Below are 22,270 nucleotides of genomic sequence, written 5' to 3'. Positions count from 1 at the left end.
GGCTCCTGGTCCATATATTGATAGCAAGCACTTATGCTCATGTGGGTATCCCCTCCATCTTTGGTCTCGATCGCTGGATAATCAAGTCAGACGAAAAAGTAAACGCATGATTCATGAATGAGATAAACGGCGTGAGACCATCAGCAAGCACGTGTAACGGTGTAAGCGTGAGTTTATCTCGTGGCAAACGAGAAACATGAATGAGGTAACGGGCGTATGCTTTAAAAAAATGAGCGCAGTGGAAGCGCGGTGGGTCATAACCCGCGCATGGCATTAAACCATAAAGGTCATGGCTAATGTTTATACTACAACATGTTGTTAGACACCGTCGTCTAATGGTGATTCGGTTATTTTCACAAAGACAAGGTAATGTGAAAAGTGTTGTTTAAAATTCAATTGGAAATTGGAAAATTTTATTCAAGCTTGGAAATTATTCGAAGGATGAGTATTGTATCTAAACATCAGATTAAATCATATTAATTGAAGAGTTAGTTTTTTCATGGAATTAAAAGCTTAAAAGGAGATATAGAAAGAAATTATTTCTAGTGACCGGAAACTAGAGTATTTTGAACCTAAACAAGTGGAAACTTGTCCATATAGGATATTAAGTGGTATGATTTTTGCGGTCAATTGGGTATTGATTCAGAAAAATACCCCATCAACACTCTCTCTCTCTCGCTACCCTTTTTTTTTTTGGTTAAAATAAATAAACAAAATATACAACAGAGAGATAACAAATTGGTTAAGGGATTTGTTTTTATTTGTTGGACAGATCGATAACACTTAATCAAAAAGGGTAGCGAGAGAGAGAGAGTAGGCAAAACATGACATCTTGTATTGAATATAGCTAAACACTTGATAGCTTGGTTAAGCATAGAGTTAGCTGAAGTAGGGAGATCGAAGTAGACACACACACACACACTCCTTCTGTTTGATCTCTAGATAGTAAACTCACGTTATAGGCTTATAGCAAGTTTGTGATTCTACGACCTTAAGACTTAACAAATCGATAGGTACCGTTGCAGTATTTAATATCGACGGCATGTGACGCAGGTAAGAAGAAAAGTGGTGCAAGGAGAAGAAGCAGAGGCTGGACGTGAGATATCGCCATTGATCAGCTCGTTGATCGATCTTGAAAGAGGAACAATATATTTTTTGTTTGGTTTGACAAACAAGTGTGTAAAACATTTTATGCTTAATTACTATTTTATAGTATAAAGATTATAATATTTTGCTAAATTAGTGGATCAGATCAAAATGATATCCCTATATTATATATCCCACGTTGCCAGCGAGTCTTAAAGAGGTTGAGTGTAATGATCTAAGAATTAAAATACTATTAAGCTTCAGTCTCCGAGAATGCAATGATACGTCTATAAAATTTAGTTCTTTGGTTTCGGGCATGATTTACAACACGATGTTGACTTTTTTGTTTTATTTTATTTGAAAAGATATTGAACATATCTTATTTTCTATTTACACACACTAGCCGAGAACGAATTAATTATTCTATCGACAACCTACCGATTATAGGGAATCATATATATATATATATATATATATATATATATATATATTCATATATACACACTGAAGCGGAACAAATATCAATCTTTCCGAAATTTAGTATCTGTGATTTGTTTTATTTCAACAAATATTAGTTTTCAGTATGCTTTGTTCCATGAAGTTATGAATAGAGCGGATACTACATCTACATATAGTTTGTTAAGTTTTACATATATAGGTGATGTGGTACAGAGTTTTGAAATGGTACAAATAGAGATAGTTCAAAAAATAGTGGTATGGGACATCGTTTTAAAATCATACGAAAGATAAGAGGTACAAATACATTTTGTACAAAATATAGCACAATTAAAAATATTGTACCAATACATATAAAAAAAATTAATATTACTAAGAAAAACTAACTAATTGAATAATTAATACTGAGGATGATGATATAGACGACAGAAGGTGTAAAGTAAATCGCCTTTTTTGTTTTATGTGAAGCACTTTACATACGCATTGCATATATACGGAAGGAAGAGAGTGTTGAATGATTAAAATGAAACAAAGAAGTAATAACAGAACAAGACTTAAAGAAAATGCAAGAAATATTTTCTTTTGAGAGTTTTAGGTGCAAAGGAATCTTTACATTTTATTGGTTGAGCACAAGTGTTGAGGTTTAAAGAGGAAATGATGGCAAGAATTGCTTGTTTAGTTTACTGAAACTCCTACGTGATATCTTTGATCGTGATACGTTGATAATTTTTTTTGAAAATATAGAAAAACATAAAAGGTAATATATGATTGTTGTGATACTCTTTTTGTTGAAAACATATTTGAATCTGATTAAACAAAGTGAGATACATGAACGCTATATTTTTGCCTAAATTATGATATTATTCTTCCTTGAAAATATAGAAAACCATAGAAGGCCATGACCAAGCTATCAAGTCATAAGGTCTTGACTGCTCCTCTAGGTGAAGTGAGGAAACAGTGCTCAAAGGTACTGACGGCCAAGTGATTTAGAATGTGTTTGTTATATACTTGTGACCAGTCTCGTCTATATTGGCTAAGGCCATCAGTTTGAAGTTGAACATGTGAATATTTTGGAAAATCCAGGTCTATTTCAACTCTTTAAATTTCCTTCCTTCCATTAGACTACTTACAATGACAACTTTTTCAACAGTTGAAAAATTATTTCAACAGTTGAAAAATTATTTCAACTGTTGAATATTTGCAACGGTTTGTTAAAAATAACAAAAAGTTGATCTGGCAAAATTTGTTTTGAAAATTTGTGGGTATTCTCTTATTTGACATGTGGCAAAGGATAAAAAGAAAATAAGCAAGAATTGATAAATGATTGGGACAGATCCTTGTTCTAAAAATCCCCGCCTACCCCGATTACTCCCCGCTTAATCGCTAGGTCTATCCTATCTGCCTCGATTAATGACTAATCCTTTAAAGAAATCAGTTATCCGATTACTCTCCGCCTAATCCGATTATTCTCGCCTAATCCGATTACTCTCCGCTTAATTTTACATACCCCGATTATTTTTGGATTGCAAGTATAAAAAAAAAACTTTTTATTTTTGTTATTCAATCATTTTTGTTGGGAGTTTGTGATGTTTTACAATAACTTATGTTCAAATTTTAATAAAAATCATAAAAATTTGTCTCAAAAATATTTTTTTATGTGTTTACTGCAATTTTGAAAACAATATTGGATTAATATGTTTTAAAAATATTAAAATAACCTTAAAACTAGTCTCCGATTAATCTCCGATTTTAATCTGATTTTTTGATTAATCGCTAGGCCCATACCGAGCCCCCGACTAGCGCCTAGCAATTTTTTAAACAAGGGGGCATATGGATTGCATTGATTGGTCGCTCACATTCTTGATTTTTTTCAACTCAATTATTTACCATCAATTATGTTCTAATAATTTTAATTGTATATATATATAATTTTTATATCAAAATTCATCATTTTCATACTCTATAAAGTGAGACTTGTTTCATTTATTTTGGACACATAAAAAAGTCTGCATTTTTATACTATACATTTTAATTATTTTATAAAATTATTTAACTCCTAATTTTTTTTAATCGATAACTAATTGTTATTAATAATCTGTAATTATAAAAACAAAAACACAAAGAAAATAAAAAATATGAAATAAAAAATAGAAGATAAAGTGTTGTAATTTTAGTAAACAAAACCATTATAGATAGTAAAAATTAAGTATGTGTTGAATTATGATGTGGAAGAGAGAAGATGATGTGGAATGTTAAAAGTAAAAAAAAAGAGAGAAGATTATAACCAATGTAAATAGTCTTGTGGTTTTTTATCAGGAAAAATGTCATTTAAAACATGAAATTCATATGTGGCCATTTAAAACATGAACTAAACGTTTGAGACATGAGAATTCGTTGACCAGATCAAAATAGACCTGCCGTTATCAGTCGTTAACGAAACCTCTAATACCTGTTATCACCCGTTAACGACTCTCAATGAAATAAGGAAATAAATAAAAGTCGGTCTCTCAATGACTAAAGAAAAAGGAAATAAGGTCGGTTTCTAAAGTCCATCCTCTATATATAACACATGCACACACACAAAAACACATATATTTCAAAATCACAAAACCATTCTCTCGATCTTCTCTAACACAGAAAAAGCATCCCTACGACCCTACCTATAGCTTTATCAAACACAATTAATGTCCACTCGACTGGGAGAAATCAGATTTTTCTTCATCGTCTTACTTTTCGTGCGAGCTTCAGAGGCTCTCAATCGATGGCCACCTGGAGGCATCGAGAATGCCAGAGCGGCACATTACGTTGCCGGCTGCCCTTATCAAGAAGAAATCAAAATCGGCATACTTTGGTTACCTAATCAAAGAGAAGGCCAAATCCGCATACTATGGTTACTTGCATACCAAGCGTCTAAACATATACGGCACCGATTGGCTATGGAGGATTGATTTCCTTTTGTTTCTTTTTGGTTTATCTTCATTGATTAGCCATTTATGTTTTAGAGCTTTCTTTTGCATCTCAAGCAGATGTTCTGCTAGAGGGTTTCAAAATCTCTTTGAGACTCAGAGATTGTTATCATAATTTTCTTTTTTGGATTATCCAAATCATTGTTGCTCTATTTTTTTCAATTCCAATTCTTTAAACAATCAGCATGTCCAAGAGATGTGATTCTTGTGTAAAATTCTTATTTTGTGTATCTCAATTTAAATTAATCATTAACCGGACGTGAAAAAGAAAAAAAGACCGTAATATTATTATTTGAAAGCAATTTACTTAAAATATGCAATTGAACGTGGGTTGGAGGTAAAACAGTTTATTAGCAACCTTTGCCTGATGAGTATCGGCCAACCTTCTTTGCTACTAATACTTGGAAACAGCTGCGGACTCGTGACGCAAAGGAATGGAATAGAATCATTTGGTTCCCGCAAGCCGTCCCTCGTTTTGCATTTATCACTTGGTTGGCAATCAGAGATAGACTTTCGACAGGAATTCGGATGCGAGAATGGGGACATGGTCAGGCTTGCCTTTTCTGCGGAAAGCCTGATGAGACCAGAGATCACTTGTTTTTTTGCTTGTCCCTATTCGTTCATGGTTTGGCTCGGGTTTGTGGGGGACTTATTGCAAACCGAACCGGATCCAGACTGGAATGGGACAATATTCAGAGGCTGCTCACACATTCATTTGAGAGTAACGATTACATTCTCCTCCGGTTGGCTTTTCAAACAACACTATATTACTTATGAGTTATGGCGGGAAAAAAATGAGAGAAGGCACAACAAGCACTACCGGACTCACAACCAACTTGCCTGCACGACCGAGAAGACGGATACGGTCGCGAATCATGTCTCTGAAATACTATGACAACCGGAGGATGAGAGGCTTAATGCAACGATGGTTTAGCTCAAGACTTACACGATCATAGCATCATGCTCTGTTTTGTAATTCTTTGCTCTGTTTTGGTTATAGTCTAACGAAACCAATAAACTATTATACATATTTAGATTTTTATTCATATATAAATTTCACATTTCATCAAAAAAATATGCAATTGAATTAGTTTATAAAATAAATATCATCTCTTTTTTAAAAAAAAACAATCACCAACATACTTTAATGTTAAATATTACTCCCTCCGTATTTTAATAAGTGTCGTTTTAGGATTTTCTTTTTTTAAAAATTAGATGTCGTTTTCAAATTTCTATGCAAAATTTTTTACTTTTTAATGTTTTATGATATCATAAAACATTAAAAAGTAATAAATTTTGTATAGAAATTTGAAAACGACATCCAATTCAAAAAATTAAAAATTCTAAAACGACACTTATTAAAATACGGAGGGAGTATATTAAAAGATAACTGTTTTTTGTTAAGACAAAAAAAAAATCAGATTTTAGAAAAATATATATTAAAATATAATCAAATTTGTTCAACATAACACATAAAATTTTAAATAATACGTACTCTCCAATGAGACATGAGCAACAAAAAATGAGACGCATTTCCATATCTATCAACTATGGCCTCTTGTCTTTTTGTGATAATTTTGAAAGAAATTGGTCAAAAAATTCAAATAAATTGGTTACCGATGATGACTTTTTTAAAAAGAAAATAGCTAGTTGACCTCAACTTATTTCATAGAAAAGCCATGTGGTGGTCTCGGTGTCTAGTATCTACACAGACCATATATAATTTAAGAACGTAATGTTTACCCTAAGATACTCTAAGAAACAAAAACTGATTAGAAGTTTAAGCAAAATTAGGAGCTAGAGGAAATACTTCCAAAATCTTTGGATCAAATCTTTATAGGTCAATTTTACCAGAAACATTAATGTCTATGGGATCCACACCATTGAATCCCAAAGTTCCCAACTAACATACCACCAATAATGTCGGCCTACTAACATCACTGAAATCTTTTTAATTCTCTCTATCTCTCTTTGTCATCACAAGCAAAATTTTGTCTTGGATTGAAAAAACAAAAGGAGATTAATCATATGGAGGAAGAACAAGTAAGAGCAATTAAGATAATAGTATTTGGAGTAATCTCATGGGGTCTTGCCTTCATTCTCACCCGGAGAATCTTCTCTAGCTACTCATTCAGCTTCAGCAACCGTCTTCTTTCCACGGCTCACGCGACAATCGCTGTCACTTTAGCAACACTCTCTGTTCAAGATTTGTCTTGCCCTGTTTGTCCCCTTGCTTCTAAGCCATCTCCTAAACAGGTTCTTCTTAATCACATCATCACTTCTCTTAACTTATATATAATCACTCTTTTTTGGACATTGTAACCAAACTGTGATTAAAAACACAAAACAGATGGACGTGATGGCGTTTTCGTTATCGTACATGATCTACGATCTTATATGTTGTCATTTCGATAAAGTGTTTAGCATTGATAATGCGGTTCATCATTTTGTTAGCATTCTTGGTTTTATAGCTGGACTTGCTTACCAAAAGGTATTTTTACTATTATTTTCTTTAAATTAATGGTTACTATTGGAAAATATATGAGAGTTTTTATTAAATTTTGATAACATATATTGTTTTGAAGTCTGGATCTGAGATTGTGGCTACACTGTGGGTAGCAGAAATATCGAGTCCTTTTTTCCACCTTAGGGAGATTCTCAAAGAGATTGGATACAAAGACACCAGCCTCAATCTAGCCGCTGATGTGAGTATACTTATATTTGCAATCATCTTTTTTGTGTGATCTAACAATTTACAAATGGATAGATATTATAAAAATTCAAAGAAACTTTTTTTAAAAAGAAATATATTTATCATTTTTTTAAGCTGGTCAATAGTTTTTTTCGAACTCGAGACTAAACATGTTAATGTAGTCAGTGCCGTGCCTAGGCTTTGAGAGGCCTAAGACAACTTGTAAATTATGTGGCCTTTTTAAAAAATTTACTAATCACTCAAATTTTTGTTTTTAACAAATATGACTTAAAGCACTATAAAATCATTATAGTTAATGTATTAATTTTACAATTTTATAACTCCCTAACATGTAACAAAAAAGAAAAAAAATTCTTTTATGCATATTAGTACTAGATTTTAACCCGCGGTGTAATGATTTATTTTTTAAAGTTAGTATATATAAAATTTTATAAATTGTATCTCCTTATAAAATATTTATGTTTTATAGTTTATAATTATTATCAAGTAACGGTATATCACGAGTTCACGGAACAATAATAAACTGAGGATTTAACTCGTATTAAAGCGGCATATTAATGATATTTTAAAATTTTATAAATATTGATTCAAACCCGTTCGCCATATCAATCCGTTCCAAAATATAACTCATCCCATAATTTCTTAATCCGTCCCGTGATTTGTTTTCTAAAAGTAGTGATTTTAAAATTTAATGATTTTTTATTATATATAAAGTTTATAAATTGTATCATTCTCTAAGACATTTATATTTTAATAAACTAAGGATTTAATCAGTATTAAAGCGACATGTTAATGATATTTTAAAATATTTATAAATGTTGATTCAAACTCGTCCACCATATAACCCGTCATGTAATTTCTTAACCCGTCCCGTAATTTATTTTCTAAAAGTAGTAATTTTAAAAAATTTAACGATTATTTATTATAGATAAAATTTTCTAAATTGTATCATTTTCAAAGACATTTATATTTTATAGTTTACAATTGTTATTAAGTAACATTATACCACATGAAAATTTTTGATTTTATACTATCTTTTCTAAATGAGGTTGATTTGATATGTCTAATATTGGTGGTATTAAAAAAAATTAAGAATTTAATCCGTATTGAAGCGACATATTAATCTTTTTATTATTGTTGATTCAAAAAATCGTCCCGCCAAAATCGTCCAACCAAAAAACTCATTTATTTTATTAATGTTGATCTTATTTATGATATGATTCTGAATAATTGTCTAAATATTTTAATCGATGTAGAACGTTGAACACACATTTTCGTCAACTGGATAATATATGTCCGTTTTTAAAATTTCGAATCACAGTATATGCAGAAAAAAAAATTGATATTTTTTTTACTTTATGTATTATATGATGATTCAAAACAGTTAAAAACAAATCAAACAAAGATGATAGGAGAATCATAATTCTAAATATCTAAATTTATTAAATATGGAATATCCGGTGTATGAGTTGGGTTAAATATAACCCGACCCAAAAAAAATTTTATGATCAAAATTTGGAAACGGGTCGATATCCGATTAACCCATAAGCATTTTTATCCATCCGTCACCAAAATGTTGCAAAAATACTAGTATAGATGTGTATGTAAGGATTAATAATAGATATACATGTATTTTTTAAGAAATGATTTCAAAGTATGATATTGTGGAAGAGTTCATCATATAATCTAATTACACTTATTAAAAAAATATATAGAAATGTGGCCTTTAAAATGTTAATATTTCATGTGGCCTAAGGCAAATGCCTTTTTACTTACACTAGAAGCACGGCTCTGAATGTAGTCCTTACTCCATCATCAACTCCTAGTTAATGCAAACAGAACAATTGTATTCTTTCCGAAAATGGAATAATGCTAGATGTAACTTCTACACAATCTTAAAAATACTAAAATAACATAGTTCAATATTTCTTTAGTAAACGATGTAGATTATAACTCGAAACCTCTCTGTTCCTTTAGAATCAAGTAATTAATTTTTGTTGCTTAAAATGTTATAGTTGTTGGACAACGGCTACACTTAACCTAAAATGATTACTGGGATAATAAAAGTCCGGGTCACCTGGATATGAAAACAAATGTCTATAGTAGTCTTATTATGGTAACTTTCAATTGCAATTGCTAAAAATTTGACGTTTAAGATTTATTAGTTAAGGTCTTCCTGTAAAAACCCCAATTAATCTACTTCTCTGGTTTATTAGCAATTTAGCATTATATATTGTCTTTTGTATTTTAGCAATATTTTATTAAGTCAAAGTTAAATCTATTTTTTTTTGTATGAAGCTTCTAAAAGCACCACCATGCTTTGTATTAATTGATGATAGGTGTGTTTTGCCACTATATTCACATTGGCGAGGATTGTGTGTGGACCTTTTCTTGTTTACGTCAGTCTATCAGCTGATAATCCCATCTTCATCAAGGTATTTATTTATCTTTCCCACCAACCAAGAAATTGTTTTTAAATTATTTTCGTCAACAAGATATCTTTATTTATTTATCAAAAAGAAAAAAAAACAAGATATCTAAATATTTTACAATATGAAATCTTTCGTTTCGGTTTTTAATTTAGTTTCCAATTTTTAATTCATCAATTTCTCACTTGTTTTTTTTTTTTTAATATGTGAATTTTTTCTAACACAAGTGTATTGTTCTCCAAACCAAAATAGAGCTTTTATCATCGAGAAAAAATATATACATATATTATGTCGATTAATCTCTCAGTGTATCATAATTTTTAATTTGAATATTGATTCTATAATGATATGTTATTTTATTTTCTTACAGGCAATGGGATCAGGATTACAACTCGTGAGCATATTTTGGTTCTATAAAATCTTCGGAATGATGAGATATAAACTTTTTAAGAAGCCAAAGTCAAACAAAAAGTCTACTTAGTTAGAGATCAATCCAATTGTAATTTTGTTTATTTTTTATTTGTAGTCATTTTTATCTATTTTATTATACTATATTAATAAAAAATAAAACAAAAAAGTTTTACGTTTGTCAATAGAAAATTAAGACAAAGACGCTCGTCATGGTCTTTTTTTTTTTTGTCATCTGAAATTTTATTATTGAAATTTGTTTTGGTATCAAGGTGAAATACAAATCCCAAACAAGGGAAGCTAAGCCGACGGACGAAAGAAAAGTCCTCGGAAACTAAGCCGGAGGAAAACGTAAATTCCCCGGAAACTAAGCCCTATGTAAGGGAAACATGAACACATTATAAACAAGAAATTTTAAAGCCGAAATCGAAAGAGATCGAAACCAAAACCTAAGGAAGCATACAAACTTAAACCCGAAGAAAAACACTTGACATAAGCACCAAAGAAGACCTTATCTTTAGAAGAACTTGAGAATGCGATTTACCAATGCTGCCCACGGCCAACCAATCGATAACATCTGCTTCCTCCCATCATGATGAGAGATGATCTCTCGAAACCAAGTAACCAAGACTTCATAACCCGACAAGTAAAGGCCAAAACTGATCCTCATAAAACACTTCCGGATGCGGCGGAGACGATGGTCCGTCATAGAGCGCCTAGATAAAAGCCTAAAAGAAGCAATCCGATCACACAAGATGCGGAAATGCAAAGACAGGGAGCGAAACCTAACCATCTCGATGATCCTTTCTCAGGGGAACAAAAGGACTCGAACGATCAGGTTAACATCCCACAGCGACCACCAAAGAGAAGACAACACCTGAAAATAAAGCCTCGTCATGGTCTAGTCTCTCAAAAAATTAAAGTTAAATTTTTATAATAAAATAAATAAAGCCTCGTCATTATTCTAAACAGAAAATGAACTATTATATGAACGGAGAAGGTTGAGAATATTGGAGTTTGAAGGTTGATTGTGAAAGCAAAAGTCTTTCGAAGTTTATAATGAATTGTTGTTGTATCTTCATTATAAGCTATTAAATTTAATTTTTTGGCCTTAAACACTGACTATACTTTAATCCGGTTGAGTTTTCAAATAACGATATACCATCTATTAAAGAAAAGAGAATGGTCTTAAGCATTTTCGTTGTGTTATACACCACTCCATCTCGTACGTAGTATTGACAAGTTCTTATGATCGTGGTCCGTGGATCTTTTCTCATACTTATCTTTTTTTTTTTTTTTTTTTTTTCGTCAAACACCATTTTATTAAGCTACGGATAAAGGATTCTCCGCTAAGGAGAGCCATACAGAAACCGATAAACTTACATGGGAATAAAAGTACTTACGGGCTGCTCTTTCTTGAACATCACGCAACACCCGGATAGATAAACAACAAAATAAGAAAATACAATTGAAAAAGGGATAAAAGGATCTAAAGATCCAAAGGATAACGCGTTCCAACGCAGAGGTAAGCCACTCGGTATGACAAAACGCTTGACGATGCCATGAAGCCAGCCACCTTGAGATACATTGCATCACGAAACAAACAAGGTTTCGTATGTTTTTGAAGTTCCAAACTTGCGCCTGAAGTGCCGAGACACCCAATCCCTGAAAAGGGTGGTCACAAGTAGGACGAGAGAAAACTCTCGCAAACTATACGCCGTTGCCGACACATATGAGAAGGATCCTAACACACGTAACAAGTAGAAAAAGGGGACCCAAAGCCTTTTTCCAATCAATAACCAGGAGAATGCCAAAGCGTGGGCCACATAAAATGCTCGCCATCCTTTCTCTCATATGGTTCAAGAGAATAAATGATATTAGAGAGCTACTTTCACACCCGCTTTCTTGAAACTTAGGAGCCTTTGAACCGTCAAATAGCAAAGGCCTAACAACTTTTCGGTAAAACTCCCTTACAAGGAAGAGGGAAAGGGGGAATAGTCTCTCCATGAAGGAGGAATCAAGTGAAATAAGAAGCGAAGTGTTTAGTTGGTGGTTTGTTCTTCTCTTTTCCTCATACACGGTGATCAAAAAGTAATCATCTTTCAAGAACCATACATCTCCTCTAAGCGTGCCATTATCGCCCAAACTTATCCAATTAGAGTCTCGGTCTTTAACAACCGGATGAACAAAAATGTAATTACTTGGTTTCTAATTGAAGTTTCAAGAACCCACAAACATGCATTAATCGACACCAAACGAACCGGATAGTCATTTGAGAACATAAGAGTATAACCTCCCATAAGTTCAAGTTCAAGAGAATCTTTTACAAAGAGAGAAACAAAAGCTATACAAGCTCTAAAATTTGGAAAGAGATACAACATATCCTTAGTCTCTGATAAGCCAAAAATGAGGTAATATAACAATGGTCTCTCCCACAGGGAGGAATTCGAAGATGTTCTCTTCCAAAAGCAGTTCTGGGCTTTTGTTCTGTAAGGCCCATTAGTAGTAAATCCATAACCTAGCCCATTACCAGCTATGCCCAAACTTGGTCCACTAGAAACCCTAGGGACAACTTCAGCGTTTTGAGTGCAGAGGAGGCGGCGGCCGTTGATCGTCGGGGAACCATTCCAGTTTGTCGAGGAAAATCCCAATCGAGGTGGAAAAAGTGGTTCAACTTCAGTGATGAGGTTAACCGGAGAACGGTGGAAGTATTTCTTGCCGATTGAAGGGCATGGCAGAGAGCAGGCGAGACCATGCTCAGCCGAAACAAGATCTCCGACCACCAGATCTAACAATCTAGAGATTGTGGTGATCAGAAATCCATCGGACATTGAGACCGAGATGGAGGCCGAAGTCGATGGAGTCACCAGAATCGCTTGGATAGACCAAAGCGTTTGAATTTTCGGAGAGGCAGAGGAGAAATTGACGGTGTAGCTGTTCCCAGGAAGGGAGATAATTCTTCGGGAATCAAAGGCGGATCCCGAGAAGAAGATACTTGTTGACGAAACTCTGGTGAAGCGCAACCACGAGATTTGCGAAAGAAGAGGCGGCGGAAGCAGCCTATCTCGGCGAAAGATCAACGTAGCCGGAGGAAGCCTAGACAAGGAAAGCATGAGCAGATCTGGTGGTTCCAGCAGAGGGGAGACCACCGAGGGCGTAATTGGCCTCATCGGAGACATGAGATTGTGCTTAACCAAGAACGTCATAAGATCTTCACAACAAGTGAGAAAGGTTGAAAAAGATTCTCGCCGGAAAACAGAGACGGCGGAGGCAGCCAACTAAGTGATGTCTTCAGGTGAGAAAGGCTTTACACAGAAGGGATAGACCAACGGAAGAAGAGTAAAGGTGAAGCTCCATAGCAGAGATGAAGAACTTCAATGGCTCTCTCGGGCTTCGTGCTAGAGAGAAAAGAAAATTAGGGCGAACTCATCCTTGGTCAAAGTTTTGGTTTAGGTGCAGATCTTTTCTCATACTTATCTCGAGACATTGAAAAAGGCTATCTCATACTTCAAGTAAAGAAATATGTTCGATTCATATATCAAATACACTACTTTGCTAATTCGTACTTCAACAAATCATTAATTCAAATTTATTACCCAAACTAATGAATATATGCAAAATCATACATTGTCTTCTACCTAAATTTCCGAATTATGGTTTCAGCCGGTGATGTAACTAACATAAATATAGATATACGTAATATATAGAGAGGAAATACCCAGAGCCTTGTAGGACATAATATTGGGGCTGTGGAAAAAAGGACCCCTTGGGCAAAAATTTAGTGTTTTGGCTGTGAACTCTAAAACCTAAGCAAAGCTTGCTTGGTTTGATTTATGGACGTAAGAAGAAAAGTGGCTTTTACAGATTTGAAAGCCGTAAACAATCACGATTATGCTAGACGATGTCTCACGATATAAATTTTATATTGTAAAATACAAATTTAAATATAATTGTATGTTTTGGAAATATATAAATACGTAAGCATAAAAGTAAAAATGTGACAACATATTTCATTGAGTGATATATTTTAATGTATTACTATTGAAAATTTCATATATTGGTTATTTGTGTAATGAAACTAATCGAATTTAATCATAAATGTTTAAAAAATTGGGGGAAAAAAATTCCTAAAACAATGTTACTTATTTAAATTATGTTTTTGTAAAATCTTTGTAAAGATATATATGTTTTAGATTGTGACAGTCGCGTTGCTTCCGCGGGACCATTCCATTGGAGCAGGTGAACGTGGTTCAGTGAGTGGTGTGTAGGACTCAGGTTGGAGAGTCCATTTGGAGTTAGACAGAATAACTCAGGTCGAGTTCAAGTGTCTGTCGCTGATCGAGGATCAGACTCAGAAGAGGGGGTTAGGCCATCCCTGCACAAACTGGTCGTGATCTTGAGCCGATCACCTGATGAGCCCAAGACAGAGCGAAACCAGTTGGAGATGGTCGATGGTAAGAAGGCTGGGTCGGGCAATATTGAGATTATCGACCGCCGCACGGTCTTCTGAGAAAAGCCTGTGCCAACATTCTAAGCTACGTAAACAATGATAATGGACAAATTTAAGAGTTAAACTCATCTGAAATAAATGAGAAGCACGAGAACTAACGACGACGGTTTCTATTTCTCACGATTTTGGAATTTTTAAATCGACATTAGGACTTAGATTTTCATTTCTTTTAATAACAAATACCGTGTTGTTTTAAGTCTAACGAAAATATACACAAGTCGGTATTTAACAAGTAACAACACAAATTATTGATTAAACGAGATCTGCTTAGGCGGAAATATAAACGAAGGTTTTTTTTCCCCATTAAAATCTCTTATTTAAAAGGTGTTTTTTTGTCATCATTTAAAAGGTGTTTTTATTAGTAATTTATTTGAAAAAAAAAAAGAACCGACTAGTAATTTAGTTGGAGGTTATAAAATATAGATTGACTGATATTTTCACGATTTTTATTAAAATAATAATAATAACCAAAAAACATTAATGCTAACGACTCGTTAATAACGAGTAAAGCCCACATATTTATACAACTTTTGATTTATCAACGAATTTCACTAAATGATGACTTTTTTTTTGTTAACATTAAAAACCAACAACTTAGATAGGCAAGAAGAAATCTGTGGCGCCGGAAGATGATTCAAACGGCAATTGAGATGTAGATAATTTAGATATAGGATGCATAAACAGAAATTGTTGTCATTACTAAAGCAAGAATTTTTGTGTATACGAAAAACCTCAAAACAAAACATTGAGAAACTGAAACAGAATCATTAGCTTGTTTTTCAAAGTGAATAACAGAGTTTTTCACTGCCCTCTCTTCTTCTCTGAGCTCGTTCTTTTCTTACTCTTTCCCGAAATCTGCGTTATAGTGAGAGCTCGACTCAAGTTTCTTGGCCTCGCTCAGCTTTCTCACCGCCTGTATAACCGACAATGTGATAAGCAGAAAAGTTTGGATACAAATAAATATGTAAAAATGCAGATTATTTATTTTTGTTTCTACCTTCATGAAGTCTTCATGGATTACATAGTCACGCTCCGCTCTGATAGCGAACATGCCAGCTTCAGTGCATATGTTACGTAGATCAGCACCATTGAAACCCTATGAATGTTGATTTAGAGGAACAGTCAGTGGGATCTTATAATATATAACAAAGGCAAAACAACAACGCAGTGAGCGTGTAAGAAAAACAAACAAACCTCTCCAAGTTTCACGATAGCCTCATAGTCTATTTCTCCATGCTTGGCAATACCAGAGGCGTGGATCTTGAGGATTTCCATTCTTGATTGTTCATTTGGCAACGGGATCTCAATCTTTCTATCTAACCTACCCGGACGGAGAAGTGCAGGATCAAGAACATCAGGCCTGTTGGTGGCCATTATCATTTTCACCTAAATAGTATTATCTCCCAAGTATCAGAAAATAATCTTCTGTACAAAGAATTTTGGAGGACAAATATATTTAATGAAAGTAACGAACACTCATGATAATATCATATTTTTACCACTTGTGTGAACATAAGTTGGAAAGCAAAAGCAATTTGAACTATAGGTATCCCCAACAACCTCAGCTAGCGAAATAACTTAACCACAGTGTTATGCACGAGCACTAATCTAAAACTATAGGTCATACCTTTCCAAGTTGGTCGAACCCATCAAGCTGGTTGAGTAACTCCATAAGTGTTCTTTGAATTTCACGATCAGCACTAGTTCCTTCACTAAAACGGCGCCCACCAATAGCATCGATTTCATCCATGAAAATGATACAAGGCTAGCCGCAGAAGGAGTGTTAATCGAAAGTCATGAACATCAATATAAAGTATATCAAGACAAGAGGAAAAAGATGGTATTCTACCTGGTGTTCACGAGCATAGTTAAACATTTCTCGAATCAACCTAGCACTTTCTCCAATGTATTTGTCTATGATTGCACTTGATACAACCTAAATATAAAGGCAAAAAAAGAGTTTATTTAGCACAAATAAGGCATAATAAAACAGAACAGTAAACCAGACCTTCAACAACAAAATCAAACCTTTAAGAAGTTGGCGTCGATGTTGCTGGCAATGGCTCTAGCTAGTAATGTTTTTCCAGTACCCGGAGGTCCATAGAGAAGGACACCCTGGAATGAGAGGAACACTAATTAGTATTAATGAAATTTGAAGTGCGTTTCAATTCTTCTAATCGTTCATACTGGTAACCACATGCAAAGGGAAACATAAAAAGTGAAGTATGGGATAGTTTGTGACAACAAAGAAGTGACTGGAGAGAGATCAAGTACCTTAGGAGGTTTAATCCCTACTCTAAGGAAAAGTTCAGGATTCATGAGAGGCAGCTCAATAGATTCTCTGAGTTCTCTAATCTGATCACCTAAACCACCCACTGCAGAGTAACTAATGTTACCTGGATCTTCATGCAACATGTTATAAACAACAGGATCGACCTACCATCAAAAGGATACCACCGAGTTAAATCCAGTACAAAACACTAAAGCAGCTACAAAAACAAGTAAAATTCTGAAATCAAGCATACTTCACGAGGAAGGGCTCGCATTATAGTCAGCGTAGTCATATCCAAGACAACTCGAGTTCCCGAAGTCAGCTTTTCCTTGTCCACCTTGCTACGACAACCCACCACATAACGAGGACCGCTACTTGCCTTCACAATCACTAAAAGAAGAACAAAAATTCCACCTTTAGATGATAGAAACACAAAGTGTAGGATTCAATCAAAAACATAAGGTAGAGACAAAAAATTACATCGCTCATTATCAAGAGGACGTAGTACTTCTCCGATAATCTGACCAACGCTTTGAAGAGACTTCAGATCATCCTCAGTTTTGTTGAATTCCTTCTTAGCTGCTCTTAAATTCTCCCTAGCTGCATAGCCACAAGACCCGTTTTATAGAACTATAAGAAGTGGAATTAAGCTTAAGATCGACTTCAAATTGACTAATCAAGTGAAGAAACAAAGGAACCAATTCAATTCGAAACTCCAAATCCTCTAAAATCGCGTCACTATTTCAAGTATAATAAAGTGTCGAGATTTCTAGTGGGAACGAAGAGTAGGAACAAACCCTAGATTCGATTTTGAGCCAAGACCTTTCAAAATCTAAACCCAGAAAACGAAAGAAGAGAATGAGGAAGATTTTGAAATAGAACCTGTGCGGACACGGGATTCGAGCTCCTTGTGATGAAGGAGCTTCTTCCGGTAATCAGTCACCGCCGCGGTACGGCGTCTAGCGGCGTCGTCTCCGTCGCTCATCTTCTGCAGATCTCAAAATTTGACACTAAGGCAATTTTATCAATTTTTTTTTTGTTTTAAAGTAATTGTTTTCTTGAGGAATGGGTTTTGTAAGTATTTTGGGGGCCATGGACTATTTGGGTCCGGCTGGGTAAAAATAATGTATCATTCGATCCGTTTATCCGTCTGTTTTAAGTAATATTTTGTATTACTAATACTATTTATTGAAAATATGGATATATTTTTTTTTTATTTTTCTACTTATTTTTTATAGTTTAAATTTTTGAATTTAAAAATTAGCAGATAGTTCAATTTAAATACACAACTAAAAAAAAACTCTAATACAACTTTTAGGATTTTACAACATTTATCAAAGGAATATTTTTTTTGTTTAATTTCTCTCTTTGGCTAATTTTTTTGTTTAATCACATATGACATTTTGATTGAATCTCATGAAATAAATTGCTTTATGAAGACTAACTTCGACGACTTTCTCATTTTGGTATGCGCAAATTCACTATTGTTTTCCGTCTATCTCAATGCATTAGTTAAGTATAGCTCTTGTAAAGATAAGTTTCTTTACAAAAATATAATCATAAACTTATCTATACTTTTTTTCAACAACTCATATTTTTCCTTTGACAAAAGAAAAAAAAAGCAACTTATATTTTTTTCACATTCTTTTAAATATGTACAGTATATGAATTTTCGTCTTCACAATATTTTTTCGAAAGATATCACTATTTTTGTCTTTTTGCAAGCACTTATTCCCATTAACACATCTACCATTCACAAACTCAGTTGGACTCTTTCGGCTTTACTCTCCTCAAAATAATAAAAACTTTTCTTAGTCTCACATGACAAACAATTTAACAAACATAAGCATAATATATAAGGTGGTGGTGTAGACCTACAAGTAACAAAGAGGCTGATCTCTACGGGATATAACATCTGAGAAGGAGGAAATTCAAAGTAATTCATTAGATGTGGATGTAATGCCAGAGTGAGCCACACACAAGAAAAAGAGATTGTAACAATCGATGATGAGAGTCAAAATAAAAATAAAATCATAATATAGAAATTAACTTATATTTTGTTTAGGAGACAAAAAGTGATAAAGTGTTATTTTTCTGTTATGAAATAATTTTCACCAAAATATATCAAATAGACTTACACATATCACATACCTCTTGATTGTATACTTCTTTTTAATTTGATTTTTCATTTAATTTTTATCACCGGCAGAGACATTTCCCATCGACCATGGATGAATTCTAAATCGGGCTAAACCCATGATGACGATTGATGACTGACGACTTTTACGTTGGCGTTAACAAATTAAGATTTTTTCACACCATAAATTCAGTTGAGTTCTCTTCTTATAAATTAAATATCAAAAACCAACGCCCAAAAAAAAAATCACAGAGCCATGTTCGTCAAGTTCCTCATTATCGTGTTTTTCAGCTTCCTTTCCCAATCCCATAATTCCTCTTCCCAAATCCTTGAATTCATTTACAATAGCTTCCATCCTCCACTGACTAACATATCCATCCAAGGGATTGTCACAGTCACATCCAATGGTATCTTGAAGCTAAGCAACACAAGCATGCAGAGAACCGGTCATGCCTTTTACACCAAACCAATCTGGTTGAAAGATTCTCCAAATGGCAATGTCTACACAAGTTTTTTGGATTAATTTCGCAAGCATAGAAGCTATATATATGTGTCATAGTAACTTAATAAGCCCTGTTTGAATTTTCAAAAATAAAATATTTGGTCTTTCAAATATCAATGATCCATAAGATGGTTATTTATACATAAACCACTACTTTAGAATTTAGAAACTTTCTTATTTTCCTTGGTTGTTAAGAGGAAGTTTTCCTTTACGTTATTAATATTTTCCTATTCGTTTAAATTTTAACTTTCTCCGACTTTTGGAAATTTTCCTCTATTGTTTAATAATATATTTTACAAACTAAAACTTTTAATTAATGCTAATAATAACTTATTTGCTTCTTCTTTTTTGGTTTTTGAAAATATTCTTTTAATTAAAGAGATGTAAACGTGTCTACGTGAGTTTAATTTTCATGTTTACATGTACTCTTTCCAATTTCAGTTAACTACATTATTCTGCAATTATTAATTTTTTCTAAACTAATTCGAACCTAACGTAGTGAGCCTAATAATAATAATAATATTATTATTATTATTTTTATAATAATTAAATTTTATATTTTCTTTGTTTCCATATATTGTTTTTCAAAAGTTTAAATTTTTATTCTACATATATATAAAAAAATTTCCTTTTCAGATATATCTTAATATAGAAAATATTATAATTTAAAAATGTTAATTAACGTGATGCTTAAAATGTTACTTAGCGAGATGGCTAATCCCGATTGATTGTTTAAAATCCCACGTGCACGTCCTCAGAAGCTTATAACTTCGACTTTTATATAGTACAGATTTTTTGTATTCCAACAAAAAAATTTATAGCTTATAATTTTATTTTTTTGTTTTTTCAATAAAGAAATTTTAAAAATTAAAACTTTTTATTTTTTCTTATTTTTATTTTTATGTATTTTGATAACAAAAAAATTATTTAGAATTGTTTACATATTTTTAAATATTTCGTATATTAAATTTTATAAGCTTTTTTTTTTTTTGACGTCTAGATTTATTATTTATTGCAAATTATGAGAACTGTTACATAGACGATTCTACAACGGACAATTCCTTCCGACCCTTATTAGATCCACGACAGACGACACTTCTTTCTCTATGCTCTTGACGGACACCTTCAATGATCCACGACCTAACGACACTTCTCTCTCTGCGTAGAATCCTGGCGAACGGCTATAATTGTACTTCGCTGGAGATCTCTTGCACACTTGCCATTTAATCTGCAAATTTATTAATAAATCGCAATATCTGGGACTCGAACCCCAGACCTCTTGGTGTAGAAGCATTAATTAACCCTTGGTCAACCAATGGGCCAAAGGGGCTTCCACAAATTTTATAAGCTTATAAAAAGAAAAATATACTTTATATTTTGATTGATATCTATATTATGTATTTTGGTAACAAAAGTTTAGAGATTTTTCATATTCTCTTATTTCCATATATCTTGTTTTTTTTCCATTTTAAAACTTAAAACATTATATTTTTTCTTATTTTTATTTTTTATGTATTTGATAACAAAAATATTATTTGGAATTGTTTACATATTTTTAAATATTTCGTATATAAAATTTTATAAGTTTATAAAAATAAAAATAAACTTTATATTTTGATATTTCCATATTCTATCTTGTCTTTTTCCATTTTACAAAAATTTAAAAAATATAGAAAATAATAAGAATTTCGAAAACGTTAATTAGTGAGATGGCTAATCCCGATTGGTGGTTTAAAATCCCACGTGGACGTCCTCAGAAACTTATAGCTTCGACTTTTATATAGTATAGGTTAAAAAAAAACATATCTTGAATCTGTAATTTGTAAAAAAAAAAACAAAAAAGAAAACCCTTAAGTGATATACTGCAACTTGTTCTGGCTGAATTCTAATTTTTGAAAATTTTAATATGCGGTGTGATACTGAAAATTGTCCAGTGTTCGTTGTACATTCTCGTATATCTACAAAGGTAAAAAAAATTCTCAGTTGGTTTCTAAGTGTTTATTAGAATTTTCAGTAGGCAAATCGAGTTCTTCCTATCTCTTTTTTCGAAACAAGAAAACCGATGCAGCTGATAAGTATTCCCTCCGTTCTTTTATAAGTGATGTTTTAGGAAAATGCACATCGATTAAGAAATCATTTAATTTTTGTTTATTTCTAAACTAAAACATCATTTATTATCTAATCAACCAATAAAAAAATAATCTACATTCTACAGAATATAAATCGTCAAAACCAATAAAAAAGTAATTAATTTTGCATTGAAAACTGAAAACATCATCTATTTAAGAACAAAATTAAAAGCTTAAAACATCACTTATTAAAGAACGGAGTGAGTATCTCCTTAAGAATGTGTTCTTGCACCAAAACATCTTGAAGATATCATGCGAGAGGGTGGTACTGCAGATAAGATGAAGGGTCTTGGATACTCTGAATTTAAGTGGCCTAATTTTATTGTGGTAATATCACTATTTTCTTGTAGTATATATATAACTTGAGAAGTGATGACATGCAAGAATGAGGTTAGTCATGTACAAAAAACAGTCCTTTACGATCTTATGTTTTTTGTTTGGAGACAAAGTTAAAACTATTTTGAGTTCAAGACTTTTGATTGAAAGCTGAGATCACTTATGTTGTTATGTCAAGTCATGAATGGATGCTCATTATTAGGAGACATAGTTAAAACTATTTTGAGTTCAAGACTTCTGATTGAAAGCTGAGATTACTTATGTTGTTAGGTCATGGATGCTCTCATTTGTTGCTTCTTTTCTTACAGTATGTCATGTCATGGATG

The 22,270-nt window shown here is 32.9% G+C and overlaps 3 protein-coding genes across 4 annotated transcripts; 1 reads left to right on the top strand and 2 right to left on the bottom strand.

Moving 5' to 3' along the window:
• Window positions 1–6,423: 6,423 nt before the first annotated feature.
• Window positions 6,424–10,287, top strand: LOC9327371 (transmembrane protein 136). 2 transcript variants are annotated; one of them, XM_002893957.2, is made up of 5 exons: window positions 6,424–6,764; window positions 6,859–6,999; window positions 7,094–7,213; window positions 9,561–9,656; window positions 10,021–10,287. In XM_002893957.2, the coding sequence occupies exons 1-5, from the start codon at window positions 6,537–6,539 to the stop codon at window positions 10,129–10,131; spliced, it is 696 nt and encodes a 231-aa protein (XP_002894003.1). In that variant the 5' UTR covers window positions 6,424–6,536; the 3' UTR covers window positions 10,132–10,287. The 2 variants fall into 2 exon arrangements, with proteins under 2 accessions (XP_002894003.1, XP_020870627.1); XM_021014968.1 differs by having other exon boundaries at window positions 6,465–6,764; window positions 9,520–9,656; window positions 10,021–10,139.
• Window positions 10,288–12,303: 2,016 nt separating this feature from the next.
• LOC9327370 lies at window positions 12,304–13,415 on the bottom strand. Its single transcript, XM_002891262.2, is given in 2 exon segments — window positions 12,304–13,223; window positions 13,370–13,415. Coding segments are annotated over 2 exon segments (348 nt in total). The 3' UTR covers window positions 12,304–12,921.
• Window positions 13,416–15,198: 1,783 nt separating this feature from the next.
• LOC9330064 (26S protease regulatory subunit S10B homolog B) lies at window positions 15,199–17,952 on the bottom strand. Its single transcript, XM_002891261.2, has 10 exons — window positions 17,723–17,952; window positions 17,321–17,440; window positions 17,094–17,230; window positions 16,843–17,004; window positions 16,597–16,683; window positions 16,418–16,504; window positions 16,196–16,333; window positions 15,763–15,954; window positions 15,566–15,664; window positions 15,199–15,481 (listed from the first exon to the last, which is right to left on the bottom strand). Exons 1-10 carry the CDS (start codon window positions 17,823–17,825, stop codon window positions 15,407–15,409), a joined length of 1,200 nt encoding a protein of 399 aa, XP_002891307.1. The 5' UTR covers window positions 17,826–17,952; the 3' UTR covers window positions 15,199–15,406.
• Between the last annotated feature and the right edge of the window lie 4,318 nt (window positions 17,953–22,270).

The sequence above is a fragment of the Arabidopsis lyrata genome, assembly GCF_000004255.2.
Source record: "Arabidopsis lyrata subsp. lyrata unplaced genomic scaffold ARALYscaffold_1, whole genome shotgun sequence".
In the NCBI taxonomy this organism is placed as follows: Eukaryota; Viridiplantae; Streptophyta; class Magnoliopsida; order Brassicales; family Brassicaceae; genus Arabidopsis; species Arabidopsis lyrata.
This window is presented reverse-complemented; position numbering and strand designations above follow the sequence as displayed.